This window comes from Aspergillus clavatus, genomic scaffold (assembly GCF_000002715.2).
Source record: "Aspergillus clavatus NRRL 1 1099423829805 genomic scaffold, whole genome shotgun sequence".
NCBI lineage: Eukaryota > Fungi > Ascomycota > Eurotiomycetes > Eurotiales > Aspergillaceae > Aspergillus > Aspergillus clavatus.
In genome coordinates this window covers 667538-682792 of record NW_001517094.1, presented here as the reverse complement: position 1 = coordinate 682792, position 15255 = coordinate 667538, and the positions used below count along the sequence as shown (strand labels likewise).

General features: G+C 49.9%; 6 protein-coding genes across 6 annotated transcripts, besides 6 other annotated features; 4 read left to right on the top strand and 2 right to left on the bottom strand.

Moving 5' to 3' along the window:
- Positions 1 to 910: 910 nt before the first annotated feature.
- On the top strand, positions 911 to 1880 carry ACLA_020330 (40S ribosomal protein uS7; the record flags this gene model as incomplete). Its single annotated transcript, XM_001268751.1, has 3 exons — positions 911 to 1056; positions 1276 to 1459; positions 1563 to 1880. The coding sequence occupies 3 exons, from the start codon at positions 911 to 913 to the stop codon at positions 1878 to 1880; spliced, it is 648 nt and encodes a 215-aa protein (XP_001268752.1).
- Positions 1881 to 2459: 579 nt separating this feature from the next.
- ACLA_020320 (SDA1 family protein) lies at positions 2460 to 4934 on the top strand (the record flags this gene model as incomplete). The annotated part of the gene is made up of 4 exons (XM_001268750.1): positions 2460 to 2506; positions 2596 to 2631; positions 2709 to 2996; positions 3062 to 4934. 4 exons carry the CDS (start codon positions 2460 to 2462, stop codon positions 4932 to 4934), a joined length of 2244 nt encoding a protein of 747 aa, XP_001268751.1.
- Positions 4935 to 5153: 219 nt separating this feature from the next.
- Positions 5154 to 5186: a microsatellite.
- Positions 5155 to 5178: a microsatellite.
- Positions 5187 to 5573: 387 nt separating the features above from the next.
- ACLA_020310 (uncharacterized protein) lies at positions 5574 to 6404 on the top strand (the record flags this gene model as incomplete). The annotated part of the gene is made up of 1 exon (XM_001268749.1): positions 5574 to 6404. One exon carries the CDS (start codon positions 5574 to 5576, stop codon positions 6402 to 6404), a length of 831 nt encoding a protein of 276 aa, XP_001268750.1.
- Positions 6405 to 6966: 562 nt separating this feature from the next.
- Positions 6967 to 9948, bottom strand: ACLA_020300 (Hsp70 family protein; the record flags this gene model as incomplete). The annotated part of the gene is made up of 1 exon (XM_001268748.1): positions 6967 to 9948. One exon carries the CDS (start codon positions 9946 to 9948, stop codon positions 6967 to 6969), a length of 2982 nt encoding a protein of 993 aa, XP_001268749.1.
- Positions 7005 to 7040: a microsatellite.
- Positions 7325 to 7361: a microsatellite.
- Positions 9949 to 10573: 625 nt separating the features above from the next.
- On the bottom strand, positions 10574 to 12323 carry ACLA_020290 (misato family protein; the record flags this gene model as incomplete). Its single annotated transcript, XM_001268747.1, has 5 exons — positions 10574 to 10835; positions 10904 to 11427; positions 11489 to 11927; positions 11994 to 12196; positions 12252 to 12323. 5 exons carry the CDS (start codon positions 12321 to 12323, stop codon positions 10574 to 10576), a joined length of 1500 nt encoding a protein of 499 aa, XP_001268748.1.
- Positions 12324 to 12879: 556 nt separating this feature from the next.
- On the top strand, positions 12880 to 14700 carry ACLA_020280 (uncharacterized protein; the record flags this gene model as incomplete). Its single annotated transcript, XM_001268746.1, has 1 exon — positions 12880 to 14700. One exon carries the CDS (start codon positions 12880 to 12882, stop codon positions 14698 to 14700), a length of 1821 nt encoding a protein of 606 aa, XP_001268747.1.
- A 34-nt stretch (positions 14701 to 14734) lies between these two features.
- Positions 14735 to 14764: a microsatellite.
- Positions 14736 to 14764: a microsatellite.
- Positions 14765 to 15255: the final 491 nt, after the last annotated feature.

Below are 15255 nucleotides of genomic sequence, written 5' to 3'. Positions count from 1 at the left end.
ATTTCAGGTATACTTATACTTATACCTTATGGAGTAGAGCATCAATGGCACTGTTGTGCTTTTAGAACTACAACTATCGTCTATATTGTGTCCATCGAGGATCATGAGTGGTCTATGCAAGATCCTTGATATCCTTGGTAATGGAACTTCACCGACTAGTTTAGGTGGCATAAAGAAGACTACCTATGGAGTACAAGGCAAGGAGTACAAACGAAGATGTCAATTAAGGGCGGTACTCGAATGACGCATTAGCATTTCGAGCAGCAGAGGACTGACATCTGTATGGATGACATCGTCGGGGATGATACACGCAATCAACAACAGATAAGTGACTTTTTGAACAGAGGCCGAAAAGATCAACAAGCCACCCATCAGTGTCTATGAATATCACACCAATCGCATGCCATCAGATAGCGGGACGATTCAGAGATTTGTCGCTTTAATATTGGGTGACAATTGCCCGGCGACATAAGAACCCGCTAACGTGAGGAAGTATTTTAGTCGGTGTCAGGACAGTCTGGATAAAACCGAGGACGGTGCAAAGGCCATAGTTCTTCGCAATACTCCATACTATGGAGTGCAGATACCGACAGATAGTGTGCAGTAGAAGGACAGTACTTGGGGGTAAGGACTAGGGACAAGAAGTGGTCCGAATTTACAAGAGTGCTAGGCTTAATCAGGACTAGAGTAGCGGGAATGACTAAGAATTATATCACATGACTCAAACATCATGATTGGTGCTGGGCCTGCCCTAACCCACCCACAGTGCTAAGCGAGGCCGCACCTCGATTTTCCCTGTGTCCAGCGAACCTTTTCAGCCGACCGACTGCTATCCGACGACACCACTCAACGACACCGTCCGTCACCTTCACGAATCCCTCCCTCGACAACAGGTGCATACGGCGTCACAATGTCTGATCACGGGGAAGTCGAGGTCGAAAACCCCTCTGGGGCTTTCCAGGCCCTGCCCAAGGACGCTCTTGCGGAGATGGGATCCGTCAAGCTGTTCAACAAGTGGAGCTACGAGGATGTTGAGATCCGGGATATCTCTTTGACGTAGGTGTCTCTCTATTCAAACCCCTGCGATGCAATTTGGTTGCGAGCGAAAGATTCTGTGGCCGGCTTGGGATTCAATTTTGTTGGATGTTTTTCGACTGGTCCGCGAATCGGGAATATCGCGCACAACGGGGAATCGTGCAAGGGGAAAATAAAAAAGAAGAAGGCATTGGATTGACCAAGACGCAAATTTGCTGACTCGGGGTTTTACACGTACAGCGATTATATCCAGATCCGCAACCCCGTCTACATCCCTCACACTGCTGGTCGTTATGCCGCCAAGCGTTTCCGCAAGGCTCAGTGCCCCATCATCGAGCGCCTGACCAACTCCATCATGATGAACGGCCGCAACAACGGCAAGAAGCTCATGGCTGTCCGCATCGTTGCCCACGCCTTCGAGATCGTACGTGCAGAAGCCACCATTCCTTGAGATTCCGCAACCCGAAAGGGGAAAATTCGAGATCGCAATGGACAGTTTTGACTGATACTGGGTACTTTTCTTATAGATCCACATCATGACCGACCAGAACCCCCTCCAGGTCGCCGTTGATGCCATCGTCAACTGCGGTCCTCGTGAAGACAGCACCCGTATTGGTTCCGCCGGTACCGTCCGTCGCCAGGCCGTCGATGTCTCTCCCCTCCGCCGTGTCAACCAGGCTATTGCCCTCCTAACCATCGGTGCCCGTGAGGCTTCTTTCCGCAACATCAAGAGCATTGCTGAGTGCCTTGCTGAGGAGCTGATCAACGCTGCCAAGGGAAGCTCGAACTCCTATGCCATCAAGAAGAAGGACGAGCTCGAGCGTGTTGCCAAGAGCAACCGGTAAAAGGGTTATGTTTGGGCGTGTTCTCCGTTTGGTCCTGGTTTTATGTTTACTGGAGTGGACGGGGGTTCATTAAGGATTCAGTCGTATTGCATGCATCTGCGCGACTGTACATACCTCGAGACAGTCACGGAGGGAGCAAGATCCAAAAAAATCAATGAAATCGGACGGCTTTCTTCTTTAGTAGTTGAGATGCGATTATGAAGACGTTACAGACTTAATATGTCAGTTTTCTTCTGTCTCGTGTAGAAATATGTCGCCCATATGCAGTTGGTGATACTTAACCCCCCGAGACTCATTTTTGTGGACGATGCACATTTCTGTTAGTATCCAGTCCTCAAGTAATAGTTTCGCTATTTCTCTTTGATATAATTCTGTTGATAAACCGTAAGGTAGATAGATAATGAATGGTAGGCAATTTGGAGATCGCATACTGGGTAGGCTGTTTTGTCGCTTATCGATACGCCAGACCAGACCGGAGGAAGAAAAAAAGTTCGGAGCTGCCGAGCGTTCGAACGTAGCCACCATCACCACCAGGCTCCCATCTGCAACACTCGGATTAGCCCACAATCGTTCGCAACAATGGTGAAAAGAAAGTTAGGGGCCTTGGAAAAGGTCGAGGCTGATCTGTAAGTTCATCTCCTCGAGTCATTCTGACCACAAGTGCGACTGGAGAAGTTTTCGCTCACCACTAACAACCGCTGTCTTTGCTTGCCAGGCCCAACTTACAGCATAAAGTCCGAAGAGATCCAAAGTAAGTTGCTCGCATTAAGGATCCTGGTGTATTAGGTATCAGTGCCAGGTAATTAATATGCATTTCGCTCCGTCCAGGTCGTACATTGAAGACTTCCGGGCCCAGCATTACCAATATGAGAGTCACCGCGAGATTTTCATGGCCGCACCCACGGCTGCCACAGACACTGGCATCATCTCGTTACGGGAATTAATTGATTTCCTCGCGCACGTTGCCGATTGCTATCCCACCATTACGAAGGATTTTCCCCAGCAACTCATCGATATCCTGACACAGCACCATCTGATTCTCGAACCCGAATTGCGGGAGAAGATCGTAGGTAGTCTGGTCTTGCTTCGCAAGAAGGAATTGCTTGACTCTGCTACGTATGTAATATCTGCCATTATTCACTGGAGAAGGCCACTAACCCTGCCATCTCTTGTCTTGATAGTTTGCTGCAGACTTTGTTCCCTATTCTGATCTCGACCCCAAGCAAGACTCTGCGAGCCCTGATTTTCCAGAAGATCCTCATGGATCTTCGGACATCGAACTCAAAGACAATCAACCACAAGCTCAACCGGACCATGCAGACTGTTCTGTTCAACCTGGTGACATCAGACCGCACTTCTTCAAAGGGTCTGTGGGCTATCAAGATCACGCGCGAGCTGTGGAAACGACAGATCTGGACAGATGCCAAGGCAGTTGAAGTCATGAAGGAGGCGAGTTTGTCAGAGAATGAGAAGGTCATTGTTGGTGGTGTTCGCTTCTTCCTGGGTGGTGACAAGGAGCGTGAGGAGATGGAAGACGAGAGCAGTGATGAAGAGGCCATCGATCTCGGACGAGTAAAACATCAGGTCGGAATCAATAAGAAGACCCGGAAGAAGTCCCGCGCGGTCGAGAAGGCAAAGGCTACCGTCAAGAAGAAGGAGCGGAAGAAGAACCAGCCGCATCCTCTGAACTTCTCCGCGCTTCATCTGCTACACGATCCCCAAGGGTTCGCGGAGAATCTGTTCTCGAAACACCTTCAAAATTCCAAGTCGAAGCTGAACCTCGACCAGAAGCTTCAGGTCTTGCAGCTCGTGTCTCGTCTTGTCGGATTGCATAGATTGCATATCATGCATCTCTATTCTTACTTCCAAAAATACCTCACCCCACGACAGCCTTCGGTTACATCGTTCTTGGCGTCCCTTGCACAAGCATCGCACGACCTGGTGCCGCCTGATGTTCTTGAGCCTCTTGTACTGAAGATTGCCAACGAATTCGTGTCCGAAGCAGCCGCATCGGAGGTGGCTACAGCTGGTCTCAACGCCATTCGAGAAATCTGTGTTCGTCAGCCCCTCGCCATGAATGAAACTCTGCTGCAAGACCTTGTGATGTACAGGAAGAGCAAGGATAAGGGTGTGGTGATGGCAGCCAGAGGACTGCTCAGTCTCTACAGAGATGTTGCAGCGGATATGCTCAAGAGACGTGATCGTGGTAAAGAGGCGTCGATGGGCTTGCGCTCTGGCGAGAAGAAAGAGCGCCGTTTCGGTGAGCAAGAGACCGGTGAGATTGAAGGTCTCGAGCTCCTGGAGAAATGGAAGGAGGAGGAGCGCAGGAAGCGGAGACTCGAGAAGGGTCTGCCTTCTGACGCTGAAGACGATGAAGACGATGAGGCCGAGGATGAGGCGGCCTGGGCCAAATGGAATGTTGAAGACGACGAGGATAGTGATGGATCCGGCGGGTGGATTGATGTCCAGAGCGATGCGGAAATTGAGCTCAGCGACTCGGATGATGATGAAGAGCGGCCTTCCAAGAAGGCCAAGTCCGAAGGCGAAGAGGATAATGCACAAGCCACAGGAGAGCAAACTGAGGCCAACAAGCTCAAGCTGGCAACGACCCGTATCCTCACGCCGGCCGATCTGGCTAAACTTGCCGAGCTGCGCAACGAAGCAGCTGTCAACGCTCTACTCCCGAAGAAACATCGCTCTGGACAAAACAATGGTCCTTCTCGACATGCGGACGATCCCCTTACTGCCGCCGAGATCGAAGGCCTGGCTGCCCTGTCTGCTGGCAAGTCCACACGCGAGGAGCGTATCGCTCATGCGAAGGAAGGCAAACAGGACCGGTCAGAATATAAGAGTGTGACCGCAAGACGCAAGGAGCGCAAGGAGGAGCAGGGCAAGAGCAGTACGAACAAGGAGAAGGAGCGCAGAAAGAACATCTTCATGACTCTCGGTAAAGCGAAGGGCAAGGGCAAAAGAAGTCTGGTTGAGACACGAAATGTCCTGCGGGCTCATCAGGAACGGAGGAAGCGTGGTGGCCGCAGAGGAAACAATGGATAAGGATCTATATAGAGTTGTTTCTAGCAGCGCATTCGATCTGCCAAAAAAGTTTAGATACCAAGCTACATTTCTTTTTGTATCAGTCTCAAATTTCATCAGTATAATTATGCAGTCTTCTCCAGCTGAGTATGATTCCTACCGTCAGCAGCCACAGGTTGTGTCGTATGCGGAAAATAATATCATATTGAACAAGTCACCATCCTCTACATCCTCACAGCCATATATATATATATATATATATATACACATATAAATTATTTACATGGAGTACGATGTCATGGCCATTCTATATCCAACATCCCAAAGAGGATATATTGGCAAAAAAAAAAACACGTGCCACCGCTCGAGCGCGTCACCGCGTCGCGCGTTTTTTTCCCGTGATTCCCCAGCCTTCCATAAGCCATCTCACTGCGAAGTCTCCGTTATTGTGCATCCACTCCTCTTCTTCTCCTTCTTAACCAGACTGCATGCCAGTCATGCCTCACATTCCTCTCTAGTCCTTTCTGAGAAACACTTGTCAATATCTCTAGTCATATTGTTCTTCTATTGGCTGTATCAAGTCTTTAAATTTTACAAGCATCAACAGACCATCTCCACTCCGCAATACCAAGCAGAACATCCATCCACCCCAGACTCATCATGTCTCTCACCAAGACCAATAGCCTAGACTCCAAACGCAGACGATTTCAACCCCCCATCACCACCTTCTTCTCTGCTGCTGTATCGGACTCTAATGGCTCCGACGATGCTTGCGCCCCTCGTCTCTCCCACAACCACTACGCTGCCACAACACACTCCGCAACCCCCGTGCTCCCCGCTAAAGTCCAATCTTCCCTTCTCTCAGTGGGCATGCGAGTCCGCAAGTCGATCGCAGAAGGCTACAAGACCAAAGGCGTGAAGCTATTCGACGAGTCCACTCGCCGCCCCTCAGAACTAGAGCAGCATTCCATCGGAAAAAACTACCCCGCCATCCGCGCAGAACTGGCCCCTTTCTGCGGCATGTCGAAAGCTGGCGACTTCGCCATCCAGTCCTACGCCGATCCCTCCTGTCACAGCTTGGACCACATGGACCATACCAATCAGATCATCATGGACGATGGTGACGCCTTCTCCCTCCCTCCAAGCAGCCAGGAATCTGTCCTCTCGGCCCTCAACGGCCAGAAACGAACATATGACGATGATCTGGATGAATACTCTAGCGATTTTGACACCGCCTGGTCGGGTTCGGTGGCTACGAGAATGTCCGCGAACCTGACTACGGCATCCGGACGTACCATCCTCGCGCCGAGCTTGGGCAACCGACGGCAACGCTTCATGGCGACTCACAGCCAAACCAAGGCGACCGCCCAGGAAAGGGCCATGGAAGTCGATGATTTTGAAGAACCATTATTCCTTCGCAGTCGCGAAGAGGTGGATACAGATTACGTGCCTCAAACTCGCGGTTATGAGGTTGAGATGGGAGAAGCTTGAGATGTTCGATTGGGTCAATCACCGGCTCCATCCTTGCGCAAGCCTTATCCTATGACATTGAACTGCGACATGAAGATCCCTTCATCCTCGCTGAGCTGGCTTCAGTGATTCCGACGAGAGTAGCGATTCGTTCTCTCGTCTCTTTTTTCCTTTCTTGTATATCTTTTTTTTTCGGGTCTTTTTTGTTTGGTTTCTATCTTTACCCTAGTATGGGGATGGTCGTACGAATACCCTAGGTTTCTCAGAGCGGTTGTTGTATCTAATGTGAGCGTGTTGATATATATGATTCAAGGTGATGAAGATTGTTTCAATAGTATTGTATGAATAGCAGTTGCTTACTCGAGTCTAATATATATTTGCTGTCATGACGGGCATTCAAAGCCGATTACCAACAAAGGTACCGGGGTTAAGAGCCATGTATATGTGTAAAAATAAAGCAATTGTTGTATCCATTTGAGCCTCGAAGCGATGGTGTGAGAAAGAAACGCTCTAGATTTCTACCTTGTGCTACAAACAGGTGTGCTTCAAATATCTAATACAAATCATCAGTCAGAGACAATGTTTACAGTTCGTCCTTGGGAGGAGCCTTGGCCTTTTCGGCCTTCTCCTTCTTCTCCTTCTTCGCCTTCTCCTTCTTGGTCTTGCTGTTGCCATTGCCCTTGGCCTCGTCCCCGGACGGTTTGCCAGACTTGGCCGCCGCGGCTCCCATCTTCTCATAGATGCGGTTCATCGTGCGCTCGAGCTCCTTAAGACGAGAGTTGATCTCCGCGACTGTCAAGGCTGGGTCATCCGACTCGGTCAGCTTCTCCTGGAGGGCGAGCTGGGTTTCGAGCCAGGAGTTGGTGGACTCGAACACCTTGGTAAGGCTTGAGAGGTCGGATGGGTGGAAGATGGAGTACTTGGGACCGGTGGGTTTGGGTGTGGTGGTGGTGGTAGTAGTAGTTGTGGTAGTGGTGGATGCGGAGGTCGAATAAGGATCCCCTTCGAGGTCCTCAAGAGGGTCGGCGGTTGCGGATGCCTCGGTGGAGGACGTGGTGGTTGAGGTCGAAGCTTCGGAGGACTCAGTAGGAGCTACGCTCGAGAGACTCGACGAGTAAAGTTCCTCGTCCTGCTCGATTTGCTTCTGCATGATATCCAAGATAGTCTTGGAGTTCTTGACCAGTTCTTGCAGTATCTCTACACGAGCGGGCCGAGCCGCGTTCTCCTGCTTTCTCTTGAGAGCAGGGTTGACGATATCCTTCAGCGCCTTGAGCTTCCCGCGGAACTCCGATGTAGTGGCATCAGCGCCATCATCATCCAGCCAGTTGCTGGCCGACGAGGCCTGCTCTTGTAGACTGGCCAGCTGCTCCGCCTTGAGCACCTTCACGAACTCCTCGTCATCCACTAGATCCCGGCTCCGGTAGATGAAGGATTCCAATTCGTTCAGGGCCTCTTCGCGCAGGAATCGATCGCGATCCGATGCGTCGAAGGCGGCCAGACGAGACTGGATGCGGCTCAATTCAGTGGCAGAGAGCACGGGTGTCCCAAGAGGCGAAGTCGTGAAACTAACGGGAATAGATTCAACCTTGATTGGGGGAATCGTCTTCTTAGTTTCCTTGGCTGACGTCGTTGTGGCATCGGCAGCGGTGGATGTCGTCGAGGCTTGAGGCTCCTCTGGCTCAAGCGTGATCGACTCAGCGGGTTCTCCCTCTTCGCCGAGTGGTGCCTGATCGTCTTTCTTGGAACCAAGGCCGAAGAATCCCTTGACGTCCTCAACGACGCTCCCCTTCTTTGTGCTCTCGACTTCGCAGCTTACCGAGCCACCAACAACTTCCGGGAGCCCATCGACGGGGCTCAGGCGCATTGTAAACTTGGTGGTGATGTTGGCAGGCGAACATTCAAATTTGTCCTTAAGTTGAGCGACAGAAGCGGTCAGGTTCTGTGTCTGTACACGAAGAACGGGCGAGTCGACCACATTGTCACCGACAGAGATTTGTTGATGAAAGCTGAACTCGAAGTCATCCAGGTTCTTCATCGTGACTTGTTTCTCGGGACCGACTTGCGAAGTAGAGGTGAATAGCTTCTGCTGTCTTTCCTTGGTCTCCGAGGCCCACTTGAGCAAGACGGGATAGCTGGCGACGTCGCTGGCTCTGATATCCTTAACCCGGAAACTCGGGCTAAGAGATGCTCCCTTGAAGGCCGCACCGAAAACAGCAGCCTCATCGGAATTGACGCTTGTTCGGACCTTATCTGGGGATCCGGCGATACGTTCGAGCTCTTTTTGCACGAACGGGGTACGAATAGCCCCACCGTGGAGGATGACAGAATCAATGTCACTGAGCTGTAGGCCGGCCTCCATCAGAGCTTGCTCCAAAGGCTTTCCAAGTTGCGCAATATAACGCTCGGCGAGTTCCTCGAACTTGGCACGAGTGACGCGGTATTTGAAATTAAGGTCCTCCTCGTATAAACTCTCGAAGGAGGCTCCGGTCTCGGTGTTGGCACTCAGAACTTGACGAATCTTCTCGGCATCCTTCCAGATCCTAGACATAGTTTTGCCATGTGCCTGGATATCCGCAGGAGCGACGCGATCTTTCAGGCTCTTGTGCTCCACCAGATTGGCGACCATGTCCCGCACAATGAGATCGTTCAAAGCATCACCTCCAAGGGTTCTGTCCCATCCGGTTCCCAGAACCTGAACCTCTTGGACGGTCTTGTTGAACCTCCCAACATCCTTCACGGCGCGACTCTGGAAGCGAAGGACACTGGCCGTGGTGGATCCAGCCCCCATATCATACACAATATGGTACTCAGGTTTTTGACCATCGGAGACACTGGGGAACGTACGACTGGTGGCATAGTTTAGGCCCACAGCAAGACTGTCACTGATCAACGCGTCCACTCTCAGGCCTGCCAGCTCTGCCGCCAATTCTAGGCTTCTCTTTTCCTCGGCGGTATAGAAAACAGGATACGTCATCACAACATCCCTGACATCGGAACCCTTTCCAGCGAGACTGTCAGCATTTGCCTTAATCTGCTTGAGCTGCATGGCCAGGAGTTCCTCAACGAGGAATGCATCCTTCCTTTCAGCCTCTCCCAGTCTGTTACTGCGCAGTCCAACAGTACCCCGCTCGCCGGGAGCGACTTCTAATTTCAAAGCCGGATACCGATCATGGTAGATCTTGACCATTTCGTTTTCGCCATTTTCGAAGGGAACGCCTAGCAGACTTTTGAGGTTCGCATAAACGTCGTCCGGATAGCGAGCGGCCAGAGCCAGCGCATCACCGCCGTAGAATCTCTCAGGGAACGGAGCATTGCTTTCCTTCGTAGGTTTGAACGCAACGGCTGCCGTTTCCTTTCGCTTGGAGTCTTTAGTGAGGACAATTTCGAGTGGAATGCCGGGTTTGACAAGCACAGCCTTGATGTACTCGGTACCGATGTCGATACCGAGGACTGCGGACCCGGCAGCGGAGGCTGGCGCCGGGAAGCTGAGGAAGAAGAGGAGGAAGGGGAAGATAAGGAAGGAGGCGACCGGGGACAGCGACAAAGCTTTTAATCGAGAAACCATTGTGATGATGTTGCGATGTGACTGTCAACATAAGAAGTTAGTGTATTGCCAAAGGCAGTGAGCAATGGGCAAGCGAAGGTCCAGAACATACCTCAATTGAGTCTAAGACAGAAGGAACAAGGAACTGAGCTCAAGGCTCCTTCGGAAACTTCCACCCAAGATCAATCAAAGATAGCGAAAATGAGTAACGAGCTGTACATCCAGAGTTATTGGTGATGGTTCGCAAACGAGCTTGTCGTTGACTATCGGAGATGATTGTATCGTTAGCCCTATGATTGAATGGAATCAAGCTGGAAGGAAAGGGCGGATATACGAACGATTAAGTATAGAAAGCCATCAGAATGGAGCCAAAGCCTATACAACTGACCACCTGGCAATAATTATTATGAAGAATGGAATCGCAACGGTCGATTAAGAAGCAACCTGGTGTAGGATAAGGCCACGTTTGGATGTCTCCAATGCAAACATGCCGAGTCTAGGAATTTTGCATCATCATCTTCAGCCCTAAAGATCGCATTCCTTTTATAGAGTTGATTTGCCTACATGATTTATCTACTTACTTCTTTATTCATTTCTCATTACATACGGAGACTTCGTACAGCAATCTGAGACTCAAAAGCTGACTTCAGTCGTCATCAAAATCCGAGTCGCTCATCCATCCTGTTTCATAAGATTCACGGATCTCTCCCAAGCCATTCACCAGATTTTCTCGTTCATCAACCCCCACGACCCGTCTGGCAACTACTTCCATGGCCCTGAGTTTCCCTGCAGTCCGTGACGAGGCTGTCAAGGATGCAAGGATGTTAATCTTCGCATTTGACTCCTTTACCGGGAACAAGTTGTGCGGAAAGCTGTCGAGGGTAGGAAAAGCCAACGGAGTGTAAAAGCTGTATCATCATCATCAGCAATAGGCATCACAAGTTATTCATTGGATGATGTAATGTCGGGAACTCACCTTTCAAGCATTGGCTCAGAGTTGTAAAATCTTTTCTTTCGCGACAGTCCGAGATCCTCTCTAATACTAGCTTCATCTGTCACGGGACTGTATCCCCGGGTAATTTGAACCTGATTAAATATGTGCGAATTTCTGTTCTGCGGGTCATCATATGTAAAGTCCATATCGAATTCAGTTTTGACTTTCGAGGTTGCCTCTGTCGATGCTTCGTTGCCTCCAGCGGCTCCGGTCGGAGTCTTATCCTCAGGAAGTATTGTCGACTGCAATTCGAAAATTTTATGCATACCGTCTTCTCCTGCCAGGGAAGTCTCAAAATCATGGTATGGGCGAAGACGGGTCGGAAGCGTCACAGTCTCCAGGGCCGAGCTGATTAATGCCGAAGTCTGCCATTCAGACTGAGCATCAAGGTTGATTGTGCTGGGGACATGACCTGGGGGATCTTTGATAGGCACATATAACGATGACTGAGGGGCCATAGCGTGTATGGATCGTGCTTTGTTGATATCTCTTTTGAGTTGATTGCGCTGTATGGGGAAATGGGATATTAGAACCGAGCGACTCAATTTGACAGGGGGAAACACTCACGCGTTGAAGCTTGCTCCCACCTTCCATAGCCCACACCCAAACAGCCTTCTTCCCGTACTCATCTCTTATTCTGTCCAGATATTTTGCAGCAAATCCACCCCACGCATCGTCAGAGCCCGCGAACAACTGAAATGCGCGTAGCTGATCGCACTCTTCCGCGAAGGGTCTCACATCACGGTCAAGTAAATCATGCTCCTTATCTAGATCATTGAACAGGTCTTCGCCAACGTCCCAGTCTTCAAATGGCATGATCTTTGAGTTCAGTTCGTAATCGTTGAGTTGGATTATTGAGCGTGGATGGTAGAAAACCCGATTGTAATCGGACCAGTAACGAACCGTCTCGGATGATAGAGCCGGAGCCGGAAGCCCTTGTTCGAGATTTAATTGATACTCGCTCGGTATGATCGGTGTTTGCTTTTGGATGACTTCTTTCCCGTCCCTATGTTGAGAGAATCGACGTCAGCCAGAGTAATTGCGGCTCTGATTATCATGAAGATAAGCGTACCATAGACCTTGACCGTACTCTGAATCCGTGCTTAACTCATAGAGTGCATTCTGCTTGCGGAGAGTTCCAAAGGCGCCCTTCAAGTCATATATCAGGGTCCTTGGGGTGTAGGTTTCTGATCCATCAGCCCCTACGCCGGCTCTAAAATGAACATCGTGATCAATTGGTGATTCTTCGCCTTCATTATATGTAAAGTAGGATTCCTTTCAAACATAAATTCAGGGTCGTTTCCAAGCAAAGAAAGATCATCTAACTCACCTGAAGGTTCCAAAAATGAGTCGCCAAGTAGTTGGCTCGTTGACCCAATTGAAGTGTTATAATTTCATGCATCGTGAGCTTGTCGTATGCGTTGCCACGACTGGCCTACCTATTCATGAGCAGTACTGAGCTGGATTGATAATACAAAGAAGATGTATGGAAAGTACCAACAAGAATCAAGACTGATAGATTGCAAAAATCAACAGAGATTAGGGCATCATATGTGGTATATTCATGTTTTGCTCGAATCTGCCCCGCGGTCAAACAAAAGTAGCAATGAGATGGTTATCGATAGCGAATATCTAAGCACAGACAACATAAACGGGTCTAGTCTATATTTGGTATAGCCTGGCTTATCTGACACGTGAATGGGCCCTTCCAAACCGGGAATAGCCTTGTTGTCCAGAGCAACAGTCACCTGACACCTTCCACATTGGGCCCAAAGTCCGTAAACATGTTTGGCGTGTGTTGTGGGTGCGTCACACTCACGAACGACCTGACCATCACCTCCGCAGCGTCGGATTCAGAATCTGGACCCTCTTCATTTATCAGCTCAAGTGTCATGCTTAAATAATATTAGAAGGAACATATCAACTTTTGTCTGGTACAACATCACCAATTCTTCACAATGGATTCCCCGATATTGTCTAGCCCGACGAAAATCCTCAACCGTCTTTCACCAGAGCGGATGAACCAGCAATTTGTTCCAAGTTCGCCATCACGAGCCTCAGACCTTCAGCAACGAAAGAAGACAAGGGGCATGTCGGATGTTCAAGCGCGGGTTGCGTTCCTGAACAATCTCTCCCGGGGAAACAGCCCAGCAAATGCAGCACAACCAGCAACTTCAGCCAGTGTCGCCGCGGCTCTCCAGAGAGCAATTCTTGGCCGTGAAGAAGCGGAATCAGCTCTTGCCAGTGTTTCGGCTCAGCTGACCGAGGCACAATCACGAGAACGGCGGATCAGCGAGCGACTCGAATCTCTATTGGAGGAGTTGCAATCGGCTAAGGAACGACAAGCGCATGAGCGATCGGTCTTCGAGAAAGAAATCAGAAAGGCAAGGAAGGAGGCTTTCCGCGCGGGGTCCGCGCTCGTGAAATTACAAGAAGATCTCAAACATGCACGCATGGAGGCCAAGGGATTAAAGGAGGAAGTTCAGTTCGAGCGAGAGGCGAAAGAGCAAGCTAAGCAAGAAGCGTTTGAAAGAGCATACGCACTCGCTGGCTTAACGGAGGAATTGGAGGTTCTGAAAGGGCGTTTGCGAAATGTCGAAGCCAACAATCATTCCGACAACCTCGAAGCCCAGGCAAAGAAAATACACAGCGAGAGTATCGGAAGGGTATCTTTAGTAGAAGGGGACCTCGCATTCTTGACTACACCCACACCGCGTCGACCAAAGAGACCCGCGGAGGATTCTAGGATATCACCATTTGTGAAATCAACGGACCAGACACCGACCCAGGATACGCCTCCAAAGAGGGTGAGACTCTCGGATGTCGCCCCTCAGCAAGAGGATCGAAATATAACTCTATCTTCTACCCGACATGAGATGATTGATGATCTTGAAGAAGCGCTCAAACAGGAAAAGAAGTTGAGGCTCGATGCTGAGGACATGATTGAATTCTTGAGAATGGAGTGCGAATTCAAACGGTGCTCTTGTCGTCTCGCAGAGGAAGAAGAAGAAGCAATGCATATTCATGTCTCCAGACTGGACAATATCGAAGTCAAGGACGAGCATGAGCCTACAATGGAACAGGACCATCAGAATAGCCACGTCGTTCAATCCCAAGAGCTCAACCAACCGGATCTACCTTTCAGCCCTCTCCCGAAATCGCAGCATACCAACAACCAGAGAGGCGATGAACAGCCAGAAGAGCTTTTGATAACTTTCTCACCTGTTACGGGAACATTCAAGTCAGTCCCGTCTCCTGCTCGATCGCCGGCAAAGCACCCACAAAGTGAAGCATTGGGTGCACATCAATTGCTCGGTAGCCCGCTTGGGGCGCAGCGCTTTAATCCCCAAGGGTCACCCTTTGAATCCATCATGGAAGCAGAGGATCCAATTCACGCTTTTGCTCCAGGACTTGAACCTTCTCCGACTCATATTCAAGTTCCCTGGGACTCCCCTATGCCAAGATACAGCATGGAAGATGCCCAAACAACTCCAGGGCAATCGGATGGATATTTGGCCTCTCATTCCGTTCCTCTGCCGGGAATGTCCATTGATAGGGAGCAGGCGCTAGCACAGATTCGAGCACGCAGAGGAAGAACCAACACTATAAAAAGATCCGTTAGCGCTAATGAGGCTACTCTTCTCTCTGCCGGAACGGGAGTCACACCCGCACGGGGTGCCCAGAGAATACCTGGTGTTCAAAATTCAGCGATGAGAATTGATAGAGATAAGGGACCTCGACGCGACATGAGTGCACCGGTCAGAATGCTCCATCGGTGATCAATTGCGCCTTGAGCGAACCCTCCTCTTTAAACTCTCTCTCTCTCTCTCTCTCTCTCTCTCTGCCGTTTTTGGTTATTGATCGCTTTTTGGTTCGATACCCCTGGTGTCCAAGCAGGATGGCGTTTTATTTGGAGTCTCACGCAGGGATCCCATAAATGGTCATGCTGAATCTTAAATGTATTTGTTTGGAAAGCTTTGCGTTTGGATTCATCGTGCATACACATCCACACTTTTATGATTTTCTGGGTTGAAAGCTTGCAAAGGTGCTTGGGGATATTTCGGCGCAACTCTCTACTGAACACAGCCACTTCACTCTCGCTTGGGGATTTTACGAAAAACCCCTCTTCTTTTCCTTTGTCACGCATTGTCATGGTACATAACTCTTTTTTGGTCCACCAGCTATATGATTACCAGCACATAATTTTTACGAACGTGATTGAATGCCATGAATGAAATGTCCGATTACTCCAAGTCCACACTCGATCTATGGGTCTTCTGTTATGGGTTTCAGTATCCCGATGTACATCGGGGCGCTAGTAAATGGCTCGCCAC